This window comes from Mus caroli, unplaced genomic scaffold, assembly GCF_978045245.1.
Source record: "Mus caroli unplaced genomic scaffold, Mus_caroli_1 scaffold_8, whole genome shotgun sequence".
In the NCBI taxonomy this organism is placed as follows: domain Eukaryota; kingdom Metazoa; phylum Chordata; class Mammalia; order Rodentia; family Muridae; genus Mus; species Mus caroli.
The window spans coordinates 42,651,996-42,678,855 of record NW_028227263.1 but is presented as its reverse complement, the minus strand read 5'-3'; the positions used below and the strand labels follow the sequence as shown (position 1 = coordinate 42,678,855).

Sequence of the window (26,860 nt, the reverse complement as noted above, 5' to 3'; positions counted from 1 at the left end):
CAATCAGCTTAACTTTCTTTTTGAAATGAGTTTCTATGGGGTCATATTCTGCAATTTCATGTGTACTTTTTAAAAATTTTTGATGCTATAATATAATTTCATTTCTCCTTTTCCATTCCTCCATCCAAACCTTCCCATATATCCATCCTTGCTCTTTTTCAAATTCATGACCACTTTGTTATTAATTCTTTTAGATGCCAACCAAAGAAAATACACACACTGGACCTAGGCCTCCCTACACATATGTAGCAGATGTGCAGCTTGACCTTCATGTGGGTTGTGAACAACTGGAATAGGGGTTATTCCAAAAGCTGTTGCCTGTATATGGTACATGTTCTTCTGGGTGGGCAGTCTAGTCTGGCCTCAGTGGGAGAGGAAGTGCCTAGCTTCACAGAACCTTGAAATTTGGGGGTGGGGGTGGGGTGAAGGGGATATCTAGGGGGAGCCCCACCCATTCAGAGGAGAAGGGGAAAGGGAATGGGGAAAGGAATATGGGAGGACCGGGATGGGAGCAGTGAATAGAATGTAAAATAAATAAGTAAAAAATATATCACTGCAAAGAGAGGCCCATTGGACTTGCAAACTTTATATGCCCCAGTACAGGGGAACCCCAGGGCCAAAAAGGGGGAGTGGTGGGTAGGGGATTGGGGGGGTGGGTATGGGGGACTTTTGGGATAGCATTGAAAATGTAAACGAGGAAAATACCTAATAAAAAATAAATTGAAAAATATATATAAAAAAATTTAAGTTAAATTAAAAAAAAAGAAAAATTCTTCTCAAAAATTATTGTTTAAATCTACCTATTGAATGATTCTCTCTGTATATGTCTATCCATATCTATCAATCTTTCTGTGTGTGTTTATCTGTCTCTGCCTCTTTCTGTTTCTTTCTCTGTCTTTCTCTCTTATTTATTACAACATTTTTTTTATCTAAAATAAGGAGTCCTTATGACTTTCCCATCTACAATGATCTTCTTAGTGTGTGCTAATAATCAACTTATTATTTCTAAGACTTGTTCTTTTGTTAAACAAAATTTAGTCATGATATTCATACATACATCAAAATAATAAGTTGAAGATATAGAGAAATTTTAAGGAATTTTAATCCAGTATCAAGAGAACACAGCAAAAAGACCTAGGTCTGTGTGACCTGGCCAGAGTGCAACATGCCACATAGCTTTAATCCCTCTGGATAGAATACAGACACACTCTTAGAACAGGCCTTTAATGTAAAATTAGTTTATAGAAGGAAGCAGCCATGTTTGAAAGTAATGTCTAATTGGGGGGGGGGCAAACAAAATGACAAGTCAGAGAAAGATTTTACATCATGAGTCAGAGATAGGATATTCCAAGTCTCACAAGATCAGCACAGGAAAGCAAAGCTTTTAAAGAACAGCACAGGAAGAGAGTTAGTGATTTGGGAGTCAGTGCAGTAAGTGCAGTGGAGTTGAGTTCATACTTGAGTCCGTGCAGTTCCTTGCAGGTCAGCAGAGGCGGCTGAAGTCAGAGAATAAAATGGATCCAGAAGATTAAAACAAATTTCTAGAATTAGTTTGAGGTCAAGCAGAGCAACTCAGTAGCTGAGAATAGCTGGATTAAATCAGTTTGGAGAGGCATTTGAGTCTGAACAGCTCAGTTGAATCAGCCAACCAGAGTTGAAAAAGAACTAGCGAGGGTGAGCTTACTCAGTAGTAAGCCTCTGTGTCAGCAATTACATCAGGAAGATAAAAGGTACTTTTACATGGAGATATAAAGAGGATGTGAAAATTGTAAAGATAAGTGCAGAGTCCCTCCCTGCTCATAACTAGTGTGGCTCTTATAAAGCTCAGAATAATAAAAGTATCCCTTCAGATATAAGTGCTTCCTTTGCCTTAATAGTAATGGAATAAACTCCAGAATGTATAGATTTTTCTGTATCGTTGATATTTGTGCATATTACATTAACATCCATACATGCAAATTTATTTGTGTTCTAATAAGATCCAGACAGTGTGTCCTAAAATTCATGACAAAAGTTGGGTATGCAATTTTTAAATACAGCAGTTCCAGCTCAGTATTCAGTTATTCTTCACCCTCTAATTTTAGTGCAAAACAAGTAAAACACAAGTGTACATTATAATAATTACATATGCAGGTCTAATCAGTATATATGATTATATTATTGCTTCAGTTTTCTAAAAGTTTATTTGAGAATATGCTAATTACTTTACTCATTCTTTGGAATTTCTCTATTCATGTTGCTTGGAATCTTTAATGGGTTTTGAATAATATAATATAATGGGTCACTAAATAAGTTTTTGTGAATTCTTCCTTATATTATCACTGTATCTTTACTCATAAAAAGTATGTATAATTGATTAGCCATTCCATAATACCGTTTAGAAGAAAATACCAGAATGTAAAACATAACCAAAATTATGAGTACGTGTTGGGTAAGAAGTTTCAGAATGGTGATTCACAGCACTTTCCCTGAAATTTACTTTAGGAAATGCTAATTTTGAATTTTGTTTTAAAATATAATTACATGGTGTCAGGAAAGAACATACAAAGCTATATTCATAGTTCCAAACAAGTAACATGCTCTAAAATTTTGAAATTAAAACAGAAATACACAAAGTTGTTTTTGTTTATTTAACCCATACTTCCTTAAATTTTGCGTATGTGAAATTCACATGCTGCCACACACTTTCATATCTGTAGAAGATTTAGAGTTTAACTCATTCAAGTTCTAATTAGAAACCACATAACATTGAAACAGAGGGAGTCACTAATGTTCACAGGGGGTTCTTGGAAAAAAACATTTTTAGGACTTGGTCACGGATTTGTTTAGTTTTAACACCATAAACAATGGGGTTCAGAAAAGGTGGGACTAACAGGTAAAGGTCTGACAGGAGGATGTGCACATAGGGGGGTATGTGAGACCCAAACCTGTGTGTGAAGAAAGAGAAGAAAGCCAGAAGGTAGAACTGCAGGAAGACACAGATGTGAGCAATGCAGGTATTGAAGGCTTTGAATCGAGCCTCCTTCTGGGGCAGCTGGAAGACCGTGATGAAGATTCGCACATAGGAGAAGGTAATGAAGACTATGTCAAACCCTAAGATGGCAAAGGCAACAAGGAGGCCACATATCTTGTTGATTGTGATATCTTGAGCTGCCAGTTTCACAACGGCCATGTGTTCACAGTAAGAGTGGGAGATAATGGTAGTTCTAAAGTACTTAAGGCGACATTTGAGGAGCAATATCAATGGGAATGTGGGAATGAAAGCCCTGAGTAATGCACCAGCTCCAAGGCAAGTGGTGAGTTTTGGAGAGAAGATAGTAGCATGTCTCAGAGGGTTGCAGATAGCCACATAGCGATCCAGAGCCATGGCCAGGAGGATACCTGATTCTGTAGCCTGGAATGAGTGGATGAGTTCCATCTGCAGCAGGCAGGCATCAAAGAAAATCTGTGGCATGTGAAACCAGAAGATGCCCAACATTTTGGGAAGAATGCATGTGCTAAGGGCAATGTCTGTGACTGCCAAAATGGCCAAGAAAATGTACATGGGTATGTGGAGGCTCTTTTCACTTTTGATTATAACTAAAATTAAGGAGTTCCCAATCATAGCAATGATGTACATGACACAGAATGGAATTCCAATCCAGCACTGCACTGACTCCAGGCCAGGGATGCCCACTAGTGTTAACACAGAAGGCATGAAGACTGAGCCATTGAACTTGATCATGGTGAACCTGCCAGTAGAAAGCTGTAGCGGTATTGCTGCTTCAACTTCTGTTCTATACTAAGTCTAGATGCATAAATATAAGAGAAATTAATTCATTAGCAAAATAAACTCTATGTAAGTTAGGAGCATACCATCTTTTCTTCACCCTAAACCATTCTTTTCCCCCTAAGTATTTAAATGCCAGTCCCATTTTGGCCTTACCTGAATCATTTCTGTAACTTAAATTCAGTAGATAGCTTGCTTCTTCTCTAAGACCAAAAGCCTTTGATCAAAAATTCCTTTCGCTTGATATTTGTCCTCTATGAGCTCTTGTGGTTTTGCAACTGGAATTCACAGAATGAAGACAGTATAAGATCTTGAATTTTTCTACATCTGGATATGAATAATTCACCAGATTGTGAGGATACTCAGTTTTCTCAGGGCATGTTTGTTAGGAAGGTCTTCTATGTTTCTCATTCCGTAACTGCTATTATGGGTCTTTTTATAGTCTTGTCCTTCTCTAAAAGGATGTACCAGTTCATATACAAATTATCCCTCTAGATATTCATTTCTTCTCAAGCTCAACTGTTTATATTATACTTTTCCTGCCCGTTCTCTGAGAACCTATCTATCCATTACTTTTTTTATTTATTTAATTAGGTATTTTCTTCATTTACATTTCAAATGCTATCCCAAAAGTTCCCTTTACTCATAGATCTTTTCTATTTTGGCCACATGCGGTTCTCATCTTGTTTTCTGGATTTGTCCATCATTTATATTTAACAACCCCCCACTTGCAGCCTCTGCTATCCATTCATCTTCATCAGTAACTAATTCACCTACTTAAGGCTGCCACACATTTCTGCCTAGGTGACTGACTAATACTGAAAATTCTATGGAGAGGAATTTCTAATGTTTTAATATATCCTTTGTCTACAGGAGAAAAATATTTTTATGGAGATGACTTTTTTTGCCTTTACACTATTTTCTGTGAGACAATTTTTGTACAAGTTCTCTGCCCCTTATTCTCCTCCTTTACTTTAATAATTCTCACTTACGTTATGTCAGGCTTAAAGACATGCTTCTGTACAAAAGGTCATTGCTTTGCCAAGTACCCACAGGTCCATGGGTGTCGGTGTCTTGCCTCACTGTTACCTGAAACCTGTATTTATAACTCCTTCAAGATGTCTTTCCACTCCAGAAAGATGTAATGTAATAAATGATTTAGAAAGGATGTTTATTTCCTTTCAGCAATTCACACACTTGTTCCCTGAGAAGATTTTAAGCATTAAATGCTATGAGGATGCTATGAGGGTGGATTAAAACAGCAAGTCAATAAAAAAGACACATCAGGTAAATGTGCTTTGCCTTCCATTCTGCAAATATGTTAGTTGTTGCTCTTTTTTCACTATAAATATAGTTTATCTATGAGAAAGGAAAGGGGGCTCATTTTCAGCTCACCCAAGAGAACAGTCTGCATCCCTTTCTCTCATCCTTATCCAACTCTAGAAGACTCTACTTTCTGAATTTTCTTACACAGAATTTTTCTTTAAATCACTGTATTTTAAACTATTTATCCTTATTGTAAATGCAGTGTCAATACACATGAATTGTAATTTTATATACCACCAATTTTATTAACAGGCATTCTCCATGAAATCTAAATATTCTTTGAAATATTTGAGGGAAAAAGTTCATTTATTCTATCTTTATAAAGATCAATGTTATGTTTGTTGTTTGAAATCCAAATAATAGCATCTACAATCCATTAAAGATACTTTAAATATTATTACTCTGCAGAGATTGTGTATATTTTAGATTGCTTTCTTTATTAAGATTGTGGTATTAGTACCAATTTTCTCTGATATATGGGATTGAGGACGGTGAGGGGAAAGTCACAGTGTCTATCTCTATATCTATGGTTGATCAAAAACATGCTATGCAAATAAAACTGATCAGATATTGTATTAACCCTCATGTCTCTTTCAAGTACTAGCCTATGGGGGAACAGTATACATAGCTACAACGTGGTATCAATGGAAATAAAATTTGACAGTTGCACACTGCACAGAGGAAGTGATGGAATAATGTAAAGTTAAGCATAACTGGGGGTTGCTGATAAGATGATAAGGGGCGGTCTGTGTGGTTACAAATTACACACATTTAAAAGAAGAAAGAAAAGTCTTTTGTTGTTTGATACCTATTGATACATCTGAACTAGTACATACACTACAGCAATTTGGCTCTTCAATGTAGAAATACACCCCCCCCCAAAAAAAAACTATTACTTAGAGCTCCTATCCTAAGTCTTATTTTCCAGAGCCCAAGGTTGTAAGAATTTAAGAATCAAAATTCAAACTCCTGAGAAGCCGAATTTTAATTCCCTACCACCTCAAGGATCTCTTTGCCCTAGACTACCCCTCTGATATTCACCATGTGTTTTCTGCCAATCTCAGTAAACTTTGTTATTTTCTGGGGCAGTCTTCCACATTGCAGAACAACTCTCAACTCAAGTGGATATTCTTTACAATTGGCTTCAAATTACCTCCTATTTATTCCCCATGAACATTTTAAATCCACATTTCCATCACAGATATTTCTCATAAGGCAAAGAGTGAAGTTCTTAAAATCTGTAGCTGGACAAGACAATCTAAACTGCTGACTATTCTTCAGGCTCTGGATCTAGTTAATAAACTGTTATTCACTTGCAACATAGGTAACATATGAATAATATCTACAAACACATTGAACAAAGTTCACAAATAGAAATGATTTTAAAACACATTACTGCATAAGTAAATAGCAGATACTTGCTGGTGACACTATAATTTCTTGCAATTCTTATCAGGTCTAAGCATGATAAAGCTCTTAATTAGATAACCATGTAGTTAAGTTTTCCACCCATTTTTTCACTTTCATTCAGATTGCTATCTCAGAGTCTTCTAGGTTTCAAAAATACTGCTTTAATTTTGTTATCTCATACTTTGTTAACAGTTTCTGAAATATTTCAAGGTACATAGAATCCTATCACTGAAAATATTTCTAAACCTAAAACAATCAACTTCATTTGATCCATCTACTATCACAGTGTATCAAATTCATGTTTCCATGATACAACCCTTCACCTCCGACTCCCCAAAGTACAAAATCCTAAGCCCATAAACTTACCTGGAGCCATTTAGTGAGATGTTCACAGAGCTCATGAATAGGATCTTTGTGGTAATTCAGTCAAGAAAGGACTAGTGTTTTATATCATAATGTGTCTCTGTGGAAAAGAGATTCCCAGTCCCTGTAGAATCTGAAAAGTGAAAAGAGTGTATAGCACAGCTGGCAGGTGGCTCTGTGGTGGAGACCTGTGTGTTATTTGTGAAGTCACTATGTTCATAGTGGCCATATTTGTGATAGTTAGAAACTAGAAACAAACCATATGTCCTAAAACAAAAGAATGTATATAAAAATGTGGTCCATTTACACAATGGAATACTATCTAGTGATTAAGAACAAGGATATCATGAGTTTTACAGGCAAATAAATGGAACTAGAAAATATCATTCTCAGACCCAAAAGGATATGGATGCTATGTACTCGCTAATAAGTGGATATTAGCCAAAAAAATGTACAGAATACCTACAATACAATACACAGAACACAAGAAGGATAACAAGCAGAAGAGCCCAAGTGAGGAAGCTTCAATCCCACTTGGGAGGGAGAAGAAAACAATCACTGGAGGCAGAGGGAGAGACCTGGGTGGGAGAGGGGAGGTACAAAGAAAAGGGGAACATGATCAGGCATGGGAGAAGGGACAGGAGAGAAGCCCTGAGAGCCAGCAGAATGAATGGAAATAGGCAATATTGGAGGGGGGGGTAAGGGGAACCTCTAGAAAGTACTAGAGGCCTGGGGGGTGAAATACTCTCAGGACTCAAAGGGAGGGACCTTAGATAAAATGCCTAACAGTGGGGAGAGGGGACTTGTAAAGTTCGCCTCCAGTAGAAAGAGAGAGCATTAAGTGGAGGGATGGGGTTGCCATCCCACAGTCAAAAACTCTGATCTAGACTTTTTTCCTGTTTAAAAGAACTGCAGGGAAAGATGGAGAAGAGACTGAGGGAAAGGAGATCCAGTGCCAGGCCCAATTTGGGATGTATCTGAAGGGGAGGATCCAAGGCCTGATGCTATCACTGATGCTATGGTGTGCTTACAGACAGGAGCCTATCATGGCTGTCCTCTGAGAGGCCCAACATGTAGCTGACTGAGACAGATGCATATGCTTACACCCAACTATTGGACTGAAGTTAGGGGACCTCTGTGGTTGAATTAAGGAAAGACTGGAAGAAGCTTAGGAGGAGGGCAACCCCATAGGAAGACCAGCAGTCTCAACTAACCCAGAGCCCTAAGATTTCTCAGACTCGGAGCCACCAATCAGGCAGAATACAAGAGCTAGTCTGATGCCCTGCCTGGACCAGCAGAGGACTGCCTGATCTGGCCTCAGTGGGAGAAGAGGTGCCCAACCCTTGAGATATTTGAGGACCCAGGGAGTGGGGAGGCCTGAGCAGAGGTGGGGGTGTAGGGGAAGAACATCCTCTTGGAGACAGAGGGGAGGGGGAATGGGATGAGAAACTGTGGGAGGGCGGACCTGGAGGTGGGCAATGATTGGACTGTAAAAAATAAAAGAAATTCTGACCCGTAATTGTTTCTGTCTGAAAGAATTACAGAGATGGAATGGAGAGGAGCCTGAGGAAAAGAAGGTCCAGTGACAGGCACAAAGTGGAATCCAGCTCAAGGGGAGGTCCCAAGACCTGACACTATTACTGAGGCTGTGAAGCACTCAAAAAAAGGGACCTAGCATGACTGCACTGCATAAAACCCAACAAAAAGCTGGAAGAGTCAGATGCAGATATTTGCACCCACCCAATGAAGAGAAACAGATGACCCCTGTTGTTGAATTAGGGAAGGCTGAAAGAAGCTGAGGAGAAGGGTAATACTGTAGGAGGACCAGCAGTCTCAATTATCTGGGCACCGGAGATCTTTCAAACACTAGACCACAAAACAGGCAGCATACACCACCTGATATGAGGCCCCCAACACACATACAGTAGAGGACTGCTGGGTCTGTGTTCATTCAGAGATGATGCACCTAACCCTCAAGAGACTGGAGGCCTCAGGGAGTTAAAAGGTCAGGTGGGATGGGGGATGGAAACATCCACTTGGAGACTGGGGGTGGCATGGGGAATAAAATATGGCGTGTAAATTAATCAATTAATTAACTAATTGATTAATTGATTAATTAAAGAGAAGAAGAAAAGAAAAAAGGGAAAGAGCATTGCTGCGTACTTAGGCAATTAGTTGCCTAAAAGAGCGTCTAGATAAAATTATTTACTTTATCTAACCCTGCTGTGCCTTTGGAAGAAGAAATGAAAAAAAAAGTCCTAGTTGTGTGTATGTGTATACATTTTCTTTCTTGTGTGAAAAAAAATTTGTGGATGTACATACACGTGTGTTCATTGAGTGTGGAGGTATGAAATTGATTTCAGTAATGATCATTCGTTATTCTTCTATCTCGATCATATTAAAGCTTACCTTCTCAATCAAACCAAAAACTCAGTGATATGTCTATTTGTTTTTCTCTCCAGCTTGAACTGGGGGGTTCTTCATACTTTCTTTCCAGGCTAAAATTATAGACAGAACACCTGTGCCAACTGAGCATGTAAATAGATCCCTTGGAGCATCCCCAAGTCTTCATGTTTGTGCAGGAAAATCTAAACATCTTGATTCATCCCTTTAACACCAATAAATTTTATTTTTATGACATGTGTGAGTTTTTTCAGCTTTCAAAAATTCTTTGTTTAATTAAAGCCTACACCTTTCTACTAAGTAATATTGTTTCATGTATGTGTTAGTGTGTGTATATGTGTGTATGTATGTATACATAAGAGAGAGACAGAAAGATAAAGAGAAATTCTTCAATCCATTAATTATTTATTTGAAGATTTATTTATCCAAAATGTGGAATCCAGATGACTTCCCAATCTACAATGCTTTCTCTGTGTGCTTACTATTTTACATTTATCTTTATTGAAGAAAATTTAAACATGATGTCTAAGGGTACATCATACAACAAAACCTGAAATTGTAGGCAAAGAGAAAGGAACAGTGTGAAAACAGATCCAGATTCCCTGCTCATAGTGAAGAGCCCAGTTTAACATTACAAACTCCATTTTGCTTTCAGACTCCATTTTATGATGAATTTGCCCTCTGGATGAATTCAGCTACTGGAAAAATACCAACTTGTTCTGGAAACCATGTCACTCTGGTAACAATCACAGTTCCCCAGGTCAAATACCCACTCTATTCCTAGTAACTAAAGTAAATTGATTAAGCTGGCAACCATTGTTTACACCAAACTGAAATCATTACTAGCCAATAAAAGTGTGCCAAGCAAATGTCAACCAATCATGTAACTGCCAAGTTGGAAAGTCCCTCACCCTGCCACCATAAAAGGCAAGGCTGTTACCAGGTCAGCACCATCCACACCTTCCACTGTGCAGGAGAGGTTGCAGGGTCTGAGCTTGAGCTTGAATAAAGACTTTTTGATTTGCATGTGAGTTGGACTCCTGGTGGTCTCTGGTGGTCTATGGGAACCTTGTCAGAGGGCAATGACACATAGCAATTGTGTTAAATTCATGTTGGACCTCAGGAACGGAGAATACTTTTTGTTTTAAATTTTCCCTATTTTGGGGAATTTCAGGCACGTATAAAAATAAACATCTTCCAACTCACTTCCTCCAACTTTGCTAATTCTCCATTTTCCTCTGAAAAGTTCCACTACAAAATTCATACTCCCCCTTTTGAAAATCCACTAAATCAGAATCGAAGCCCACAAAAGTTGGAGACGAGGATTTCTTTATATTTCCACAGGAAATGAAAAATTGTGGATGCCATCAAAACAGAAAAAGATTAGAATTGGACTGAAAAATTTGGCCACTGAGCCAAAAAGCACTTATTTTGTGAAAAAAAGTCTCTGTTTATAATTTCTCATTACACACAACACAATGACTTAAAACAGAAGACGGGAAATGTAGTGACGTTTTTGGAATTTTGGTTTTTTATAAAACAAAGAAATCAAATAAGAATATGTTTACATTTTAATCCCAGGTGTGGGATATGTGGCTGTTTCAGATTGTCCACAGCAGCTGATTATGTTTTGCCTAATGCTCTAGCAGGGATGTGGTAGTTACTACCATTGTGTGATGCCTGGAATCCTGGGGACTTTTCAGGGGATATATAAATGCTAGGACTCCAGGAGGTGGGGTGGGTTGTTGGTGTGATCTTGGTCACAGTTTGTTAAGTAGTGGTACTCAAAGAAGAAACAACAAGAAGAAATTAGATTTCCTGGTGGAAAAGATCAAACTTGCACCAAGGAATTCATTTCCCCTAATTAATAGTTTAATGATAACTTCACTCTTTCCTTTCTATTCTTTTTTTCCACCTATCTAAGGTTAGGGGAATAAATGGTATAAAGTAGTGGAGAAGGGAAGAAAGGAGAACTCACAAAGTAGCCCAAGTCCAGCTACATATTAGCTTAGTCATTAAGGGTTTTCCATAAGTCTTCTTTCATATAGTCCTCCTTAGTTTTCAATAACCAGCCCATTTTTTACTCTTTACCCCTTTCCCACATCCATAACAGTTTACTCCAAAATATAATCTTACTACTTTTATTTAAAAGGTATTCTATTATTAAATACAGTTATTTTAATAACATTTTATTTATTTTTGAGAAATTTATACAATACATTTTGATCATATTATTTCACTTTAAACAACTGCTTGCTCCCAGTTGTTTCTTTATCCTGCAATTATTTTATTTTATTTGATGGTGAGATAGCATCGTTCCAGCTGCATTTTGTATACATTTTCTCTGTGTTGGCCTTCCTCTCCAGCTTGGTTTCCTATTACTTTTTCAAGGCTGCATTTTTTTCTTATACCTTAAAAATAATGAGGTAAAGTCACCTCTATATGGATGATTTCAGTGTTTTAATTAGCTTTTGATTTGATACCTCTCAATAAAATACCTTTGATTAACACCAGGAAACATATTTCACACGTTATAAAAAGTGTCTGACCAATCCTTTTCTTTTCAGACAGAAGAGCAGATAGCACACAGTCCTCAAATGCTGTCATTAGGCATTTTTTAAATGCTGCCTCCATACTTAATTTCTCCTTCTTCTATAAACTTTAGTGAAATAAATTAAAACTAAAATTACATTAAAGTTAACAAATGTTTGTGGTCCCAGTGTATCCTTTACATAAGTCTACTATGTTTCTGTTTTTATGAAAATGACTTTAAGGACATGCTAAGTCAATCTCTTTCTAAACATTATTCCTATACAAATACCAGGGTATCATTTATAGTTTAGGGATATTAATGAAAAATGTGCACGCATTATTAGTTATGCATTATTTTTGCATTGATAAGCATTCATATAAAGTACATAAGAAGATAAAATATCTATCACACTATAGATTGGCAACACCATTAGGAAATGGAACAAAGCCCAAACTGCAGGTGCTTGGTGGATTGGAAATTCAAGCATACTGATATAAAAACTTGTCTTTGGGATTTGTAAGAAGGATGTGCAGTTGACTGAATTTTAATGTTAGAGAGTCAACTTGTTCCAAGAATAGGACAATTTAAATTGACAGACTCAAAATTAAAAAAGAGGCCATGAATTTGAAAGAGAGCAAGAAGGGCTATATTAGGGAGCTCAGAGTGAGGAAAGAAAGGGGAAAAGGATACAATTACATTATCATCTCAAAATACAAAACAAATAATAAATTTCAATCACAAAGTCATCAAATTATCCCACTGTATGTGATTTTAAATATTTAAAAGATAATATTTAGCACAAATCTCTATAAATTATGAATATCTGGAATTCACACGCGACAGCATATATTTATATTGGAGGAAGATAAGCAGTTTAACTCATTAAAATTGTTCATTAGAAACCACACAACTTTTCAACCGAGGGAGTCACTAATGTTTCTTGGAGAATAGCATTTTCAGGACTTGGTCACGGATTTGTTTAGTTTTAACACCATAAACAATGGGGTTCAGAAAAGGTGGGACTAACAGGTAAAGGTCTGACAGGAGGATGTGCACATAGGGGGGTATGTGAGACCCAAACCTGTGTGTGAAGAAAGAGAAGAAGGCCAGAAGGTAGAACTGCAGGAAAACACAGATGTGAGCAATGCAGGTATTGAAGGCTTTGAATCGAGCCTCCTTCTGGGGCAGCTGGAAGACCGTGATGAAGATTCGCACATAGGAGAAGGTAATGAAGACTATGTCAAACCCTAAGATGGCGAAGGCAACAAGGAGGCCACATATCTTGTTGATTGTGATATCTTGAGCTGCCAGTTTTACAATGGCCATGTGTTCACAGTAAGAATGGGAGATAATGGTAGTTCTAAAGAACTTAAGGCGACATTTGATGAGTAGTATGGATGGGGATACAAGAATGAAAGCCCTGAGTAATGCACCAGCTCCAAGGCAAGTGGTGAGTTGTGGAGAGAAGATAGTAGCATGTCTGAGGGGGTTGCAGATAGCCACATAGCGATCCAGAGCCATGGCCAGGAGGATGCCTGATTCTGTGGCTTGGAATGAGTGGATGAGTTCCATCTGCAGCAGGCAGGCATCAAAGAAAATCTGTGGCATGTGAAACCAGAAGATGCCCAACATTTTGGGAAGAATGCATGTGCTAAGGGCAATGTCTGTGACTGCCAAAATGGCCAAGAAAATGTACATGGGTATGTGGAGGCTCTTTTCACTTTTGATTATAACTAAAATTAGGGAGTTCCCAATCATAGCAATGATGTACATGACACAGAATGGAATTCCAATCCAGCACTGCACTGATTTCAGGCCAGGGATGCCCACTAGTGTCAACACAGAAGGCATGAAGACTGAGCCATTGAACTTGATCATGGTGAGCTCAGAAACCTGTAGCAGTATTGCTGCTTCAACTTCTGCTACATGCTAAGACTAGATGCATTGAATTTAAAAGAAATTAATTCATTAGCAAAACATAATCTAAGTAGGTTAGAGGTAAACCACCCTCTCTTTATTATCTCAGGTTCTCTTAATTTTGTCATTTCCAACTGGATTTAAAAATTAGCCAGTAAGGGCGTTTTAAAAAAAATTAGCCAGTAAATATTAAATTAATTATTATTTTAATCATTTCGATTTAGTGAAGACAAAATTGCTCTGTGGCCTTTGTCTGCCACAAGAAAACTTCTCCCCCAAACTCTCATTTTTTACTTATTATCTGTTTTGTGCATCATTATGTATTTCTAAGTGCAATTCATAGGATGAAGATATTATATGATTTCACCTATACTACACACAGACAATACACCAGAGTGTAAGAATTCTCAGTCTTCTCAAAAGAAGGCTAGAATTTTTTGTTTTATCTTTTGTTTTTTTCTGGAACATCTTTCAGGTCTATAGCTCAACTGCTGACATCTCAGGTAGTCTCTATTAAAAGGCTCTCTAGAGCTGCACTCATATTCATCTTTTCAAAATTTGGTGTTTAGGGTTCCCAATGAAGGAGTTAGTGAAAGGACTAAAGGAGCTGAAGGGGTTTGCAACCCCATAGGAAGAACAACAATATCAACCAACCAGACCTCTTAGAGCTCCCAGGGACTAAACCACCAACCAAAGAGTACACATGGAGGAACCCATGGCTCCAGTTACATATGTACCTGAGGATGGCACTGGCTGGCATAAATAAGAGGAGAAGCCCTTGGTCCTTTGAATGCTTGATGCCCCAGTGTATAGGAAAAGAGATAACATTTGAGATGCAAATACATAAAATAAGAATACATAAAAAAGAATAAGCAAAAAAATTGGTGTTTTCCTAAACCTAATCATTTATTTTATACATCCTGCCAATCCTGTGAGAACTTTTAGCAATAAATAGTTAACAGTTAAAGGAAGAATGAACACATTTACATGATATGAGAAAAACATAATAGTCTTGACTATTACACTTCTATTATCTATGAAATTTTCTATATTCTCTAAATCCCTCAAAAAAGAGGGATTGTGGGAAAACTTACCATGTTAGACTCAAGGGTACATTTAGACATTTCTATAGGATGAACTAGGGTTTAGCAATGAATAGGAATAGAGTTATAATTGTTGTTAGCACTGAGTGAATTAGATGACTACAGAAGATAGGGAAATTGGTTAGGCTACTATCTTGCTTTGTTCTTCTACTTTCCACCATGGTACAGAACCTCAAGCTCCTAGACTTACCTGGAGCCATGTGATGAGACACACAGCACTGATAGTGTAGGATCTTTGTGACAGTTCAATCACTGTGGTTTTATATGATAGTATGTCTCTGTGGAACTGAGTCTTTCTAGTCCCTGAGCATCAAGTTACAACAAAAGTGAATAAAGAAGCAGAGCACGACCCCAGGAGGCTTGGTGGAGGAGAGCTGCCCATCATGTGTGAAACTATGGGTTTACTTCCAACAGTGAAAAACAGAAAATATTTGATAAATTATGTAACTAATCAACTAACAGGTGCTCCTTATCAGATTATTTGTTTTTCTTTGACTTCTCTTTCCCTTTGGATCATAGAACTAAAATCACCCTTATTTTGAAAGCTAATGACAAGACAAGGTTTCTTAATGACATCATCAAGAAAAAAAGGCCCTGATTTTCAAAATAACAACTTGAACATGAAAATAAAAGCCTCTTGAGGATGTCACACTTCGTTGAATTTCAAATGTTATGAGTCATCCTTAAAAATGCTGAACAGTTTTCAGAGAGATGGGGCACTTATGTCCCTTATGGAGGTCTCTCACTTGCCTGAATTACAAAGGAGTGAATGGTATATTCCGCCTATCCCAAAACCAGTAGAATTTCTGCTTGACCTTGCTAAATATGTTGTGGAAGGAGGCTTGCAAGTAAATCTTGTCCACACTCTAGGGGAGATACAAGAAAGAGCTCGAGGACAAATGAGCCAGTGTCAATTACACTGAGAAATATGACATTTTTAAATGTGATTCTGTAATCAATAGTGATTTCTTTTTATATCCAGAAAGTTTTACATTTGAATGTTGACGACTGGAAGCCCTTCTGTATTTAATCTGGCTTTCACCATGCTGCTCAAATTTTTTAACTACTATTAGGCACTTCATCAAACTTTCATAGCACTTATACTATCAATACATGCAAAATGAAACGTCATGACTGATATTCACTTAAGAGTAAGAATTGTGTGAATTTTCAAAAAGGACTTTAAAAGTAGAACTTCCAAAACCAAGAGTAAAATATTGATTACTAGAGGCTGGGTGGACAGAGAAATTGGGAAGATCTATGTCAAAAGACACAAAATTTCATTTGGCAGTTCCAATAAGTTCAATATGACTAAAGACAAGAATAGCATGTTGTATTTTAAATTGATAAGAAACCAGGTTTTTACATGTTCAATGCATAGGTATTTTCAAGCTATCCTGCACACATAGATCACAATAAATTGCATACTTTAAAAATGTGTTTTCACATCCTTTGTGTTTAAAAAAAGGATCTCAAAGTTTGGTTTCATGAGATGAAATGAATAAGATTCCCTTTTTATGCTTATGTAGAAAATACACTACTAACCCTGAGCTCTGTAGTTCTGCTTTAGAGATCATAACAGTGAAAGTCCAGCAAATTTCATTGTCTCACCACGTCTTGTCTTCTTCAGAAGACGTCCTTTGCGTTTACAAAATTTTTGACCAAATGAGATGTGCAGATGGATGGAGCAAAGCTTCAACAACTTTATTTTCTCTCACACACCATACATATCCCAGAAAAACCTCCCGTGCAATATAGAAGTCACAATGTAACTACATTCTATTCTTCTTCTAGTGAATGATTACAATAAGTAAAGAAAAGAAAAAACATGTTCTCCAATACCCTCACATGAATAAATGTTTTATGTACAAGTGGAAAAAATTATTCCCAAGAACGTACATGCATGCATAGCTAACCAACTTGTTATAGATTAACAAAGTGTAATCAAGGTAATTTTCTCAGCCAGCATCTCTTACTGGCAGGGTGCAATTTATGGCTACAAAGAAAGGCTCAATTACTTTATTCATCTTAAAAAGTAATCTTATAAAAATTGTAAGAGAATCACAAATTTAATCTTGTATATGAAAGATCAGTCATTACGACTTTAAATCCTCAGGGTGCACATCTACTCATTAAAATTTTCTTACTAAACCATATCAGAAAGCTGAGGACAAAAGTGAGTACAAGAAATTAATCATCCCCTTGGCCACCAACCCAGCTTCATCAAGAGTCACACCAGCCAGTGCTAGTTGGGCTCCCATTGTTCTTGTTCCCCGACCTTAAAAATTCTGAACTTAACTATTATGAGTATGCCTTTCTGAACTTCAAATTGTTCTCTAAGATTTTCTATATCAGAGCCATTAAAAATAATCTTAACCTCACTTTACTAGCAATCTACTTCTCCAAATTCTTTCTAAAGGTTTTGGTAATTATTGACAATGTACATCTCTAAATTCTTTCCTAGGATGATGGATAAGTCATTAATCTGCTCCAGCAGTGATGCTTGAAAAAGACCAAGCACTACTTTTGTAAATGACAATGATAGTACCCAGTGAGGGCTTTGAAGCCCCTTAGAGTTTTCATACAGCTCATAGATTATGAGAGATGTGCACGTGAAGGCAACAAGCAGAGTGATATTTCCTAACAGCATGAAGTCCTCAGGTCTTGTAGCCCTCTGGGTTCTGCTTTTCTGGGGCACACCCATTGTAGTTGGGTTAACCCACGAGCTGAATTCTAGAAGTTTTAAAGCTCTTTGCTCTTCCTCTTGCAAGGTTCCCAGCATGTTTCCACAAAATGAGGCAGACATTCATACCAAACATATAAGTCTAACACTCAGGTGTTCAACAGAATGAAATCTATTATAGTAAGTTTCCAAATTCATTACTTTTAAAAATAAAAAAAATTCATTTTGAAACATTGTATAAATGTGTAGCGTACATCCTATCTCTCTTTTTAAGTATTTGTGGAGGAAATAGTCACTTGTTCTGAAAATGTGTGAAAAATAATATGACTCAACATTGCTACCTTATGTCCTTGGCAGCATATCAATGACATTCTCATAAACTCCAATGTTAGTAGTTAGTGTAGATAAGTTATATAACACATTTATGACAAGCCATCTGATAACCACTGTTTTGAATTTAAACTTAAAAAATGTTTTAATTAAAGGCCAAAGAGATGGCTTAGCTAGCAAAGATGATTGCTGCCAGGCCTGATGAGTTGATTTGTGTCTCTGGAACCCATGGTAGAAAATGATAATGAATGTTCAAAAGTTACCTCATAACCTCCATAAATGTGTGTGTGTTTGTATGTGTGTACATATACACATGCATTAAGATAAAAGAAATAATTTTAATGTTTTAATGTGTATGACAATTTATTCCTCTTTTAAAGAATTGACATTGTAATAGAATTAACAATTGCTTCGTTTATTTATTTTTTATTAGATATTTTCTTCATTTACATTTCAAATGCTATCCCTAAAGTTCCCTATACCCTCCCCCCCACCCTGCTCCCCTACCCACTCACTCCCACTTCTTGGTCCTGGCGTTCCCCTGTAGCACACATTTTATTTTATTGCTACTTAGAATTAGACAGTTTTATAATTTTAGTTTACTATAAGTTGCTGCTCTTATATAATGTTTTTATATTTTTCAGGTGAAACTCATCTCCCATGTTTTCTTTCAAATGATCCTGTCTTCACCAACAAATACATTTATCTGAAATCAAATGTAGTAGTAGTAGTAGTAGTAGTAGTAGTAGTAGTAGTAGTAGTAGTATTGTTATCTCATTTCCATTATGACCCCAATTACACTACAGTCTTTAGAAGTGCTAATCCATATTTTGTGTGTGGAACACCTTACTCCCTGGGCTTTTAAAAAGCTATTGCAATTACCACCACTACACATAAAGGATAATAATAACAATAAAGTTATACATCAACCATTTGAATAATCTAAAAGAAATGTATTACTTCTCTGACAGATTTAACCTGAATTATTAGGGATAAATAATGCAATATAAAGCTCGAACAGACAAGAAAAATGAATATTGAATCATTAACATAAAGATATAAAATCTCCCATCAGACAGAAAGACAGTTCTGAACTGAGTATGGTGGTTCACTTGGAGTTGAAGATTGCCATGGCTTTCTGGAAAATGTGGATCACAGAATGAGATCTTGTTTCAATAAGCAAACAAAATAAGAGGAGAAAGAAAGAAAAAAGTAAATGGAGACTAGATGGCTTGGTTTCAATGCTGAGTTATATCAAGCACTTAAATATCAATTCTTCTCAAGCTCTTAACCAAATAAAAGTAGAAAAGATATGGTACAAATTCATTTTTTAGGTCAAAAGAGAGAAAGACACTGCCAGAAACCATGGTTATACCACAATTGTGGATGCAGATGTATCCATATCCTCAACAAGATACTAACAACCAAAATGAAAGAATGCATTAAGAGAATAGTGCTCTTTGATAAAGCAGGATGTATACATAGGATGTAGAGATGAAACAATGTTCACACATGAATTCATGTAATACACTCTTATCAAATCAGAGATACACTCATGCACTCCCATTAATATGCGTGAAATTTATGAAATTTGTCATCCTTTAATGATGATATCTCTCTTAACATATTGCGTAAACAGGGAAAGTTTCCCACCAAAATAAAAGCCAAATTAGATAAGTCTGTGAACAATATGATAGGGTATATATAGGTGACGGGCTCGGCCTCACCCTATGTGAGGAGCTTTTGGCAGGTGATGACCATTAAGGGAAAAGGAGTTGAGTTTCATCAGCAGTGTGGCCCATAGTACATTGCTTTATGGTTCGAGCTATTTGTCTTCTGTCTTCTTATGTTGCAAATAATACATAAAGGTTCATTACCAACTTTTAAAAGCATTTTGTATATGTGAGTCTGGTGTAGAAATATGAAAATGCTTGTGCATACATATGGACATATAACTGTTTGTACACACACATATTAATAGGATAGTAAAAACCTCTGGCCAGGTTGCCTGAGTTCTACTATAAAGTTATAAAGCTCACTTCCAGCTTCTAAATGCTGACTTTTATATATATCAGAACTTTTTTGTTTTGTTTTGTTTTGTTTTTTGTTTTTTTACATTGTCTTAAATTCTTTAGGTTTTTAACAGAAAAGGGGAAGGATTTTTAGCAAGTTAAATTTTGGTATAATATGTTCATGCACATGTATTTTGTCTGATTAAATCCTTTTTCAGTGGAAATTTCTAAACTAATATTCCAATGAAACTTCTTTTGGATTTTCTTTTCAACTATTGGGCATGGGACTTTCCAGTCATTTACTCTTACAGGAGCTCTGTTGACACCAGCATGCTCCCTAGTATCTATAAACTAAAGCCCCAACACATATGTGAAAAATTACAACTTTTAGAAAACTAGGGTGATATTGACAGCTAGCTTTATTTTAGTAAATATGTTTAACTTATTATTGACAATTTATTTAATGTATATATTATATAAGTTTATACTTTAAAAGTGGCTTTAAATAATTGTATATATATGTGTATCTATAGATAGATAGATGGATATAGATATAGATATAGATATAGATATAGATATAGATATAGATATAGATATAGATATAGATATAGATATAGATATAGATATAGATATAGATATAGATATAGATATAGATATAGATTTGCCTCAAAAAATATATATAGTTACAACTGCAGGCAATAACAATAGTTACAAAGGGCAGGTGTATCTCCATTAAACCTACTCTCAAAAGAATAGAACTCATGAAATATCAGGTAATCTTAAAATAAATGATTTTAGAGTTACTAGTTTAGTATAAGAATTGCATTGACAAAAAGTCCACACTAATAAAAAGTCACTAAGATATTTTTCCCCCACTCTCTGGATGTATTAGTTAATATTGTGAAATTTTTCATGGATATTATCCTCTTGAAAGTGAAGCACTCTAAATAAATCTCATTTATTTCTATTTCTCACAGGGATGACATTTAAAAGAGTTTTCTTTGGGAATGTGCTATCTTTAATATCTGCTGTCATGTTAGCATGTACTCACTGAGGAGAAAAGGAAAACCACTCGATCTTGGATCTGCTTGGTCTTCACACCATAGATGATGGGGTTAAGCATTGGGGGCACCACCACATAGAGGTTGGCCACTAGGATGTGGATGTGGCGAGGAACTGTTTTGCCTCCAAAGCGATGGGCAAAAAATGAGAAGAATGCAGGAGTGTAGAACAAAAGAATAACACAGATGTGGGAGCCACATGTGTTGAGGGCCTTGTATCTGGCAGCCCAGGAAGGGATTTGAAAAACAGTGCGAAGAATCATGGTGTAGGAAATAATGATGAGTAGTATATCTAGCCCAGTAGACAGGAGGGCCATTGTCAGCCCATATATGATGTTGACAGTGATATTGTCACATGCCAATCTGGCAATGCCCATGTGCTCACAGTATGAATGGGGAATTATGTGTTTCCCACAATACAGAAGTCGATATACCAGGAAGATGAATGGAAAACAGATGAGAAAGCTTCTGACCACAGCTGCTGTGCCAATCTTGCCAATGACTGAGGAAGTAAGGATGGTGGTGTATCTCAGTGGGTAACAGATGGCCACATAGCGGTCAAATGCCATGGCCAGAAGAATAGCAGACTCTGCCACAAAGATGAAATGGATGAAGAACATTTGAGACACACAACTACCAAAGGATATACCCCTGGAATGAAACCAGAAGATAGCCAGCATCTTGGGGGCTGTAGCTGTGGAGAGCAGGAGGTCTGCTAATGCCAGCATGGAGAGAAAAAAATACATGGGCTCATGCAGACTGCGTTCAGTCACTATCAGGAAGATTAAGAGAACATTGCCTATGACAGCCACGATGTACATAGAACAGATGGGGATAGCTAGCCAGGAATGTAGATCTTCTAGTCCTGGAATTCCAATCAGAACATACCACACATCCTGTGGATTGGTGTGATTGTGAAAGGAAGAGGCCACCTTCATTATATACAACAGCCTTGGCTCTTTTACACTGGCACTAGAGCATTAAAGATTTAGGAATACATCCAAGGCTTGATGAAGTCTCATCATATTCTTCCCCGATATTTGCATCTGTGTGTAAGCATTAAGGAGAATTAAATTGTCTAAATATGCACGCTGTTGATCAAGCAATTAATTATTGCCTCTTGAAATAAATGGTTGTCATTTAATAAATATTTAATATGTACTTAAGCACTTTACATATATAAGCCTATAAAGTTCTTATGGTGACCTACTAGAATGGTCTCTGTGTTAACCTATAGCATCCACACTATTATTCACATGGATAGAAAAGGAAGAGTCCATAAGCTTTGAGTCTCTTTCCACAGAACTCATTTAATCAAAAACTCAGACAGAGAAAATTTTAGCTCTAATCTTAGTCATCTTCATCCATATTTCAAAATAAAACTAGACACAGAATATGTATGCCATAAAGTCTCTCACTCATCATATTCTTGAAGAAAACAGATATGAAATTGAGATTTGTTACTCATAAAATAAAGTATGATAGGGTAGATTTCAAACATTATAGCATATCATGCCCTCTTCTATGTTTAATGATCAATGAATTGATGCTAAGCCTTGTATTAGCCATTAAGATCACAAAAATGAAGTAAATATATCCCTGGCTGCCTACTACCTAACTCTCAAAAATCTGTGTGAGATTTTAAAGATCTGAACTATTTAAAATACCAGATTTTACTGGGCTCTGAAATGAACAAGGCTACTATGTAGTCAAATTTTCTTTTACAAAAGGCAACTTAAGCTTCTATTGGAAATTAGACAATATACCTTTATATTATCAAGTTCAGAACATAAGCAAATGGTGATAGCTATAAATCAAATATATCCTATCACAGTAAAGAATGCATAGTTCATTAATAAAAAGAAGAAAGGTGGCTTGCTGGTTACAAGTTTTACATGAGGGAATAAAAGAAAAAGGCAATACATTGCCAGACTAGGTGCATGCGTACATGTGTGTGTGTGTGTGTGTGTGTGTGTGTGTGTGTGTGTATGGTGTGTGTGTGTAGGTAACACACAGCATAGACATCAATATGTGACTGCAAATTGATAGGCAGGTCCAAAATTTTCCCAATGCAGACAGCAAAAATCTTTATTCCCAAAATGGCACATGGAGTTACAAAATGATTATCAATCTACTTAATAGAGAAAACCCTTTGCCAACTGTACATCCAACAGGAAATTAGTACTCTGAATATGTAAAGAGCTCAAGAATATAAACATGGTAAAAGAATGTATTCAATTAAATATATGGGCTATTCGACGGAATAGACAGTGATCAATAGGAGAAAAGGGACAATGTTTGAGAAAGTGTTCAACATTCTAAGCCATCAAGAAAATACAAATGGAAACTATTTTAAGGTTTCCCTGAATCTCCATCAGATAAGTGATACTTTGACTTTCACAGAAAAGTGAATGCCACTTGTGACTAACATGTTAAGCAAAGGAAGCCAAATTCAGAAATACAAATATTGCATGTTTCCTGTCATATGTAGAATATCAGTTTAAATTTGCATATAGATGTATATATGTTTAAGATATGTAGGTCATCAAAATAGTGGTATTGTTCATAGATAAGAGAATGAAATGCATGTTGATCTATTGAGTTTAACAAATAGTCCAAATTCTGTAAGATAAATTGGTATCAGAGGAAACATGCATCATTGTAAATTTATTTTTATTTCCAAACTTAAATAAATAAAAATTGGTGGAGAAAAAAATAGAGTTAGTATTATGAGAGAGGAGGAAGTGATATAAAGACAGCAGAAATGGTGCTAAAAAGATTGTGGAATAGCTATGTCATGAATATATATGAAAACTTTTGGTAAGACAAAAGGACCTGACTATGTGGGGTGCAGGGAAGCAGGGGATGGGAAGGATAGTGGGTATGCTAAGTATAACGATATAGATGGAGCTGCATATAACGATATAGATAGTCAGAACTAAATATAATGGCAGAGCTAGGTAGGTAAGTTACAATAAAATACATTTGTGTGTGCTTAACCAAAACAATAACTAACAGAGTAGCAGATGCTCTTTGTACTTTAATTCCACTACAATTGTGTCCTTTCCATTATAATTAGGCATCATAACTGTGCACCAAGGCACTGTATTGTCGCCACCTTTCTTTGTTACTATATGCAAAGTTGCCTCCTTTATCTGATTGAAATATTAGGCACTTCTTATTTAATTACAGTTAAATATATCAGGCAGCATCTGCCTATATGACTTTAGCATAAATTGGCATGAAGCTCTTTACAAACAATCAACATTTATGGATCTGTCCCCTTCACATAAACCATCTGGTGAATGGGACTTAGCTGGGAAGTAGAACAGTCTCCATGGGGGGGGGGGGGATCATGGTGTAAAGATGTAAGGGAGGCAAACAGACCCTTCAGATTTTCCCGGTTGGTGGGGAGCTTTAGCCATCACTAATCATTTATTTAATTTGTCTTGCACTGTGGGATTAAGATTTGGAATTAATTAAAATGTTGGTCTGTGCTCTTTGTAAAATGCACTATGACTATATTGATTGCACAGTCCAGCTGAACCTGCACACAGTTGGACCTGAGCACTATCAACTAAGATGTACTTGGCTGTGTGCAGAGACTGTTACTTACCTGAATTTTAGTTCTCTTGCTGATAAATTACCTAAAAATTTAGCACCCTTGTAAACCCATTCTCAGGTTAGCATTTCAGGATAATAACTACATAAATCATATAAATCTCTATTTATTGCAGCAACAAATGACATAAGAGCACACATAAAATTACCAACATTAATAATAAAATCATTGTTAATTTAAACAATTGTTAACTTTCTGGGCTTCAGATTAAATTTGTTTATAACATAATCCCCAAACCAAGATACATTATCTTATCCTGTCTATAACAATTGATAGTCTAAAATTATCAATTGTGTTTATAATAGCCAGTGACTGAGGCATCACTTTAAATTAGATGGCCGTTCCTACCAATATAAGACCATCATCACTTTTCAGAGTTAACATCTCCAAGTCTCAGTTTTTTTAAATACACATCAGGACTGGTACCTGATGTTTTAAGGCTCTATATATTTATGAACATGTTCTTGAATTCATTCTTGAATATATAAGGTTAGTCTTTACTAAAATGTTTAAACAACTAAGCTTAATTTTAAACACTGGAAATTTATCACACCTATATTCAAATCCTGATAGAAAAATAAGAGGCCATTGTATAAATACAGTATAAATATGGAAATTAGTCATTGTGACTGATGACTAAATCACTCAAAATAGAAGTGCACCACCATTGCAGATCAACTTGACTAAGTTAGGTGTTGTAGTCTACGGGTCAGAACTGCAGAAAACATGACTTTAGTTTCTTCTGTCAACTGCTTCAAGCTTCCTTTGAGCATAACTTTGCACTTACTTGTTTCTGTTTAAAATCTGAAGACATTTAACAGGAGAAAGAGTAAAGGCAAGGAGATTCTATGAGCCTAAACAACAAATCTGGATCATTTATTTATACCTCTTTTTAGACATCTCTTGGGCCCTAGACGTTTAGCCCAAGAGCATTGAGTTGGATCATAGAAGAAATGTCCAGTACTGGCTCTTCTCTTGAGAACTTACCTCCTCCTCCTCCACAGTCTGAGAAACATTGCTTCTGGTTAGCATTCCCAGGCAGTAAAATTAATACATATTCCAGTTTTCTTTGCATGTCAGAGATTTGTACTAACACAATCATATCCTGTGCCCTGGAGGAATCTACTGTAACAGGGCTCTAAATATCATTTAGGGAAGAAGTGCTGAATGAGTTCTTTTTTTTTTTTTAATCACATGTTCCTTCAAATCTTAAGTCTCTTTGTCTTTCCTTCTGTTCCCTAGGTTACATGACAGAATTATTCAGGATTAGAAGTGTCCAAAAATGCAAAAAGATGACGTAGAAATCTCTTTTGACTTTTGAGTAATATTTTTTATTATTTTAGCTTCATATTATTTACTTAACAATTAATTAAGATATTAATTTTTGTTTTTGTAAAGTGTGTCTGTATGTGACTATATGTTGCATGGAGCTAAGAGGCATCAGCTTCCTCTGAACCAGGAGTTAAAGGTCATTATGAGCTTCTATTTTGTTTTGTTTTTCATTTTTTTATTAGATAGTTTCTTCATTTACATTTCAAGTGCTATCCCGAAAGTTCCTTATACCCTCCCCCCACTCCTCACCTACCCACCCACTCCCACTTCTTGGCCCTGACTTTCCCCTGTTCTGGGGCATATATAGTTTGCAAGACCAAGGGGCCTCTCTTCCCAATAATGGCCCAATAGGTCATCTTGTGCTACATTTGCAGCTAGAGACATGAGCTCTGGGGGTACTGGTTAGTTCATATTGTTATTCCACCTTTAGGGTTATTATAAGGCTAATGTGGATGTTGGGAACTGAACCCCAGGCATCACTTTAGCCCAATTACCTAGCTTTCTTATAAAGCCCAGGATCACCTGCTTAAATATGGGTCCTCGGTGTGCAGGGCTCTCCTTCATCAGTTAACCATCAAGGCAATCTTCCAGAGCTATGCGCACAGGCCAATCTCATCTAGTCCATTTCTCAATTGAGACTATCTTCTAGGATTACTCTAAGCAGCCTCAGGTTGTCAATTAAAGCTAACTGGGATAAACTGCATCACCACCGTTTTAAGGTCATTTCTCTAATGATCCTGTTGCATACCAGTAGGGGGCAGAAGTGTTCCACTGATTTTTCTCCCCCTTTCTTCAAAGATGCATGAAACAAACCTACTTCTAAAACTGGTCAGGTCAACTAGGGTTTTGGCAGAGCTGAAAATATAGATAAGAACCTCCTACAAGGGAAAGGGAAAGACATAGTCAATAAGACAAATTGGCAACTTAGATTGGAAAAAAAAAACAAAAAACAAAAAACAAAAAAACCCTTCACTAACCCTGAATCCGATTCAAGAA

General features: G+C 36.5%; 3 protein-coding genes across 3 annotated transcripts; all 3 read right to left on the bottom strand.

The window, feature by feature from the left end:
* Positions 1-2,773: 2,773 nt before the first annotated feature.
* On the bottom strand, positions 2,774-3,724 carry LOC147002912 (olfactory receptor 52A5-like). Its single transcript, XM_085842537.1, has one exon. The coding sequence runs from the start codon at positions 3,722-3,724 to the stop codon at positions 2,774-2,776; it is 951 nt and encodes a 316-aa protein (XP_085698663.1).
* Positions 3,725-12,734: 9,010 nt separating this feature from the next.
* Positions 12,735-13,682, bottom strand: LOC147002911 (olfactory receptor 52A5-like). The gene has a single exon (XM_085842536.1). The coding sequence runs from the start codon at positions 13,680-13,682 to the stop codon at positions 12,735-12,737; it is 948 nt and encodes a 315-aa protein (XP_085698662.1).
* Positions 13,683-20,885: 7,203 nt separating this feature from the next.
* Positions 20,886-21,848, bottom strand: LOC110298541 (olfactory receptor 52Z1P-like). Its single transcript, XM_021167855.2, has one exon. It carries the CDS (start codon positions 21,846-21,848, stop codon positions 20,886-20,888), a length of 963 nt encoding a protein of 320 aa, XP_021023514.1.
* Between the last annotated feature and the right edge of the window lie 5,012 nt (positions 21,849-26,860).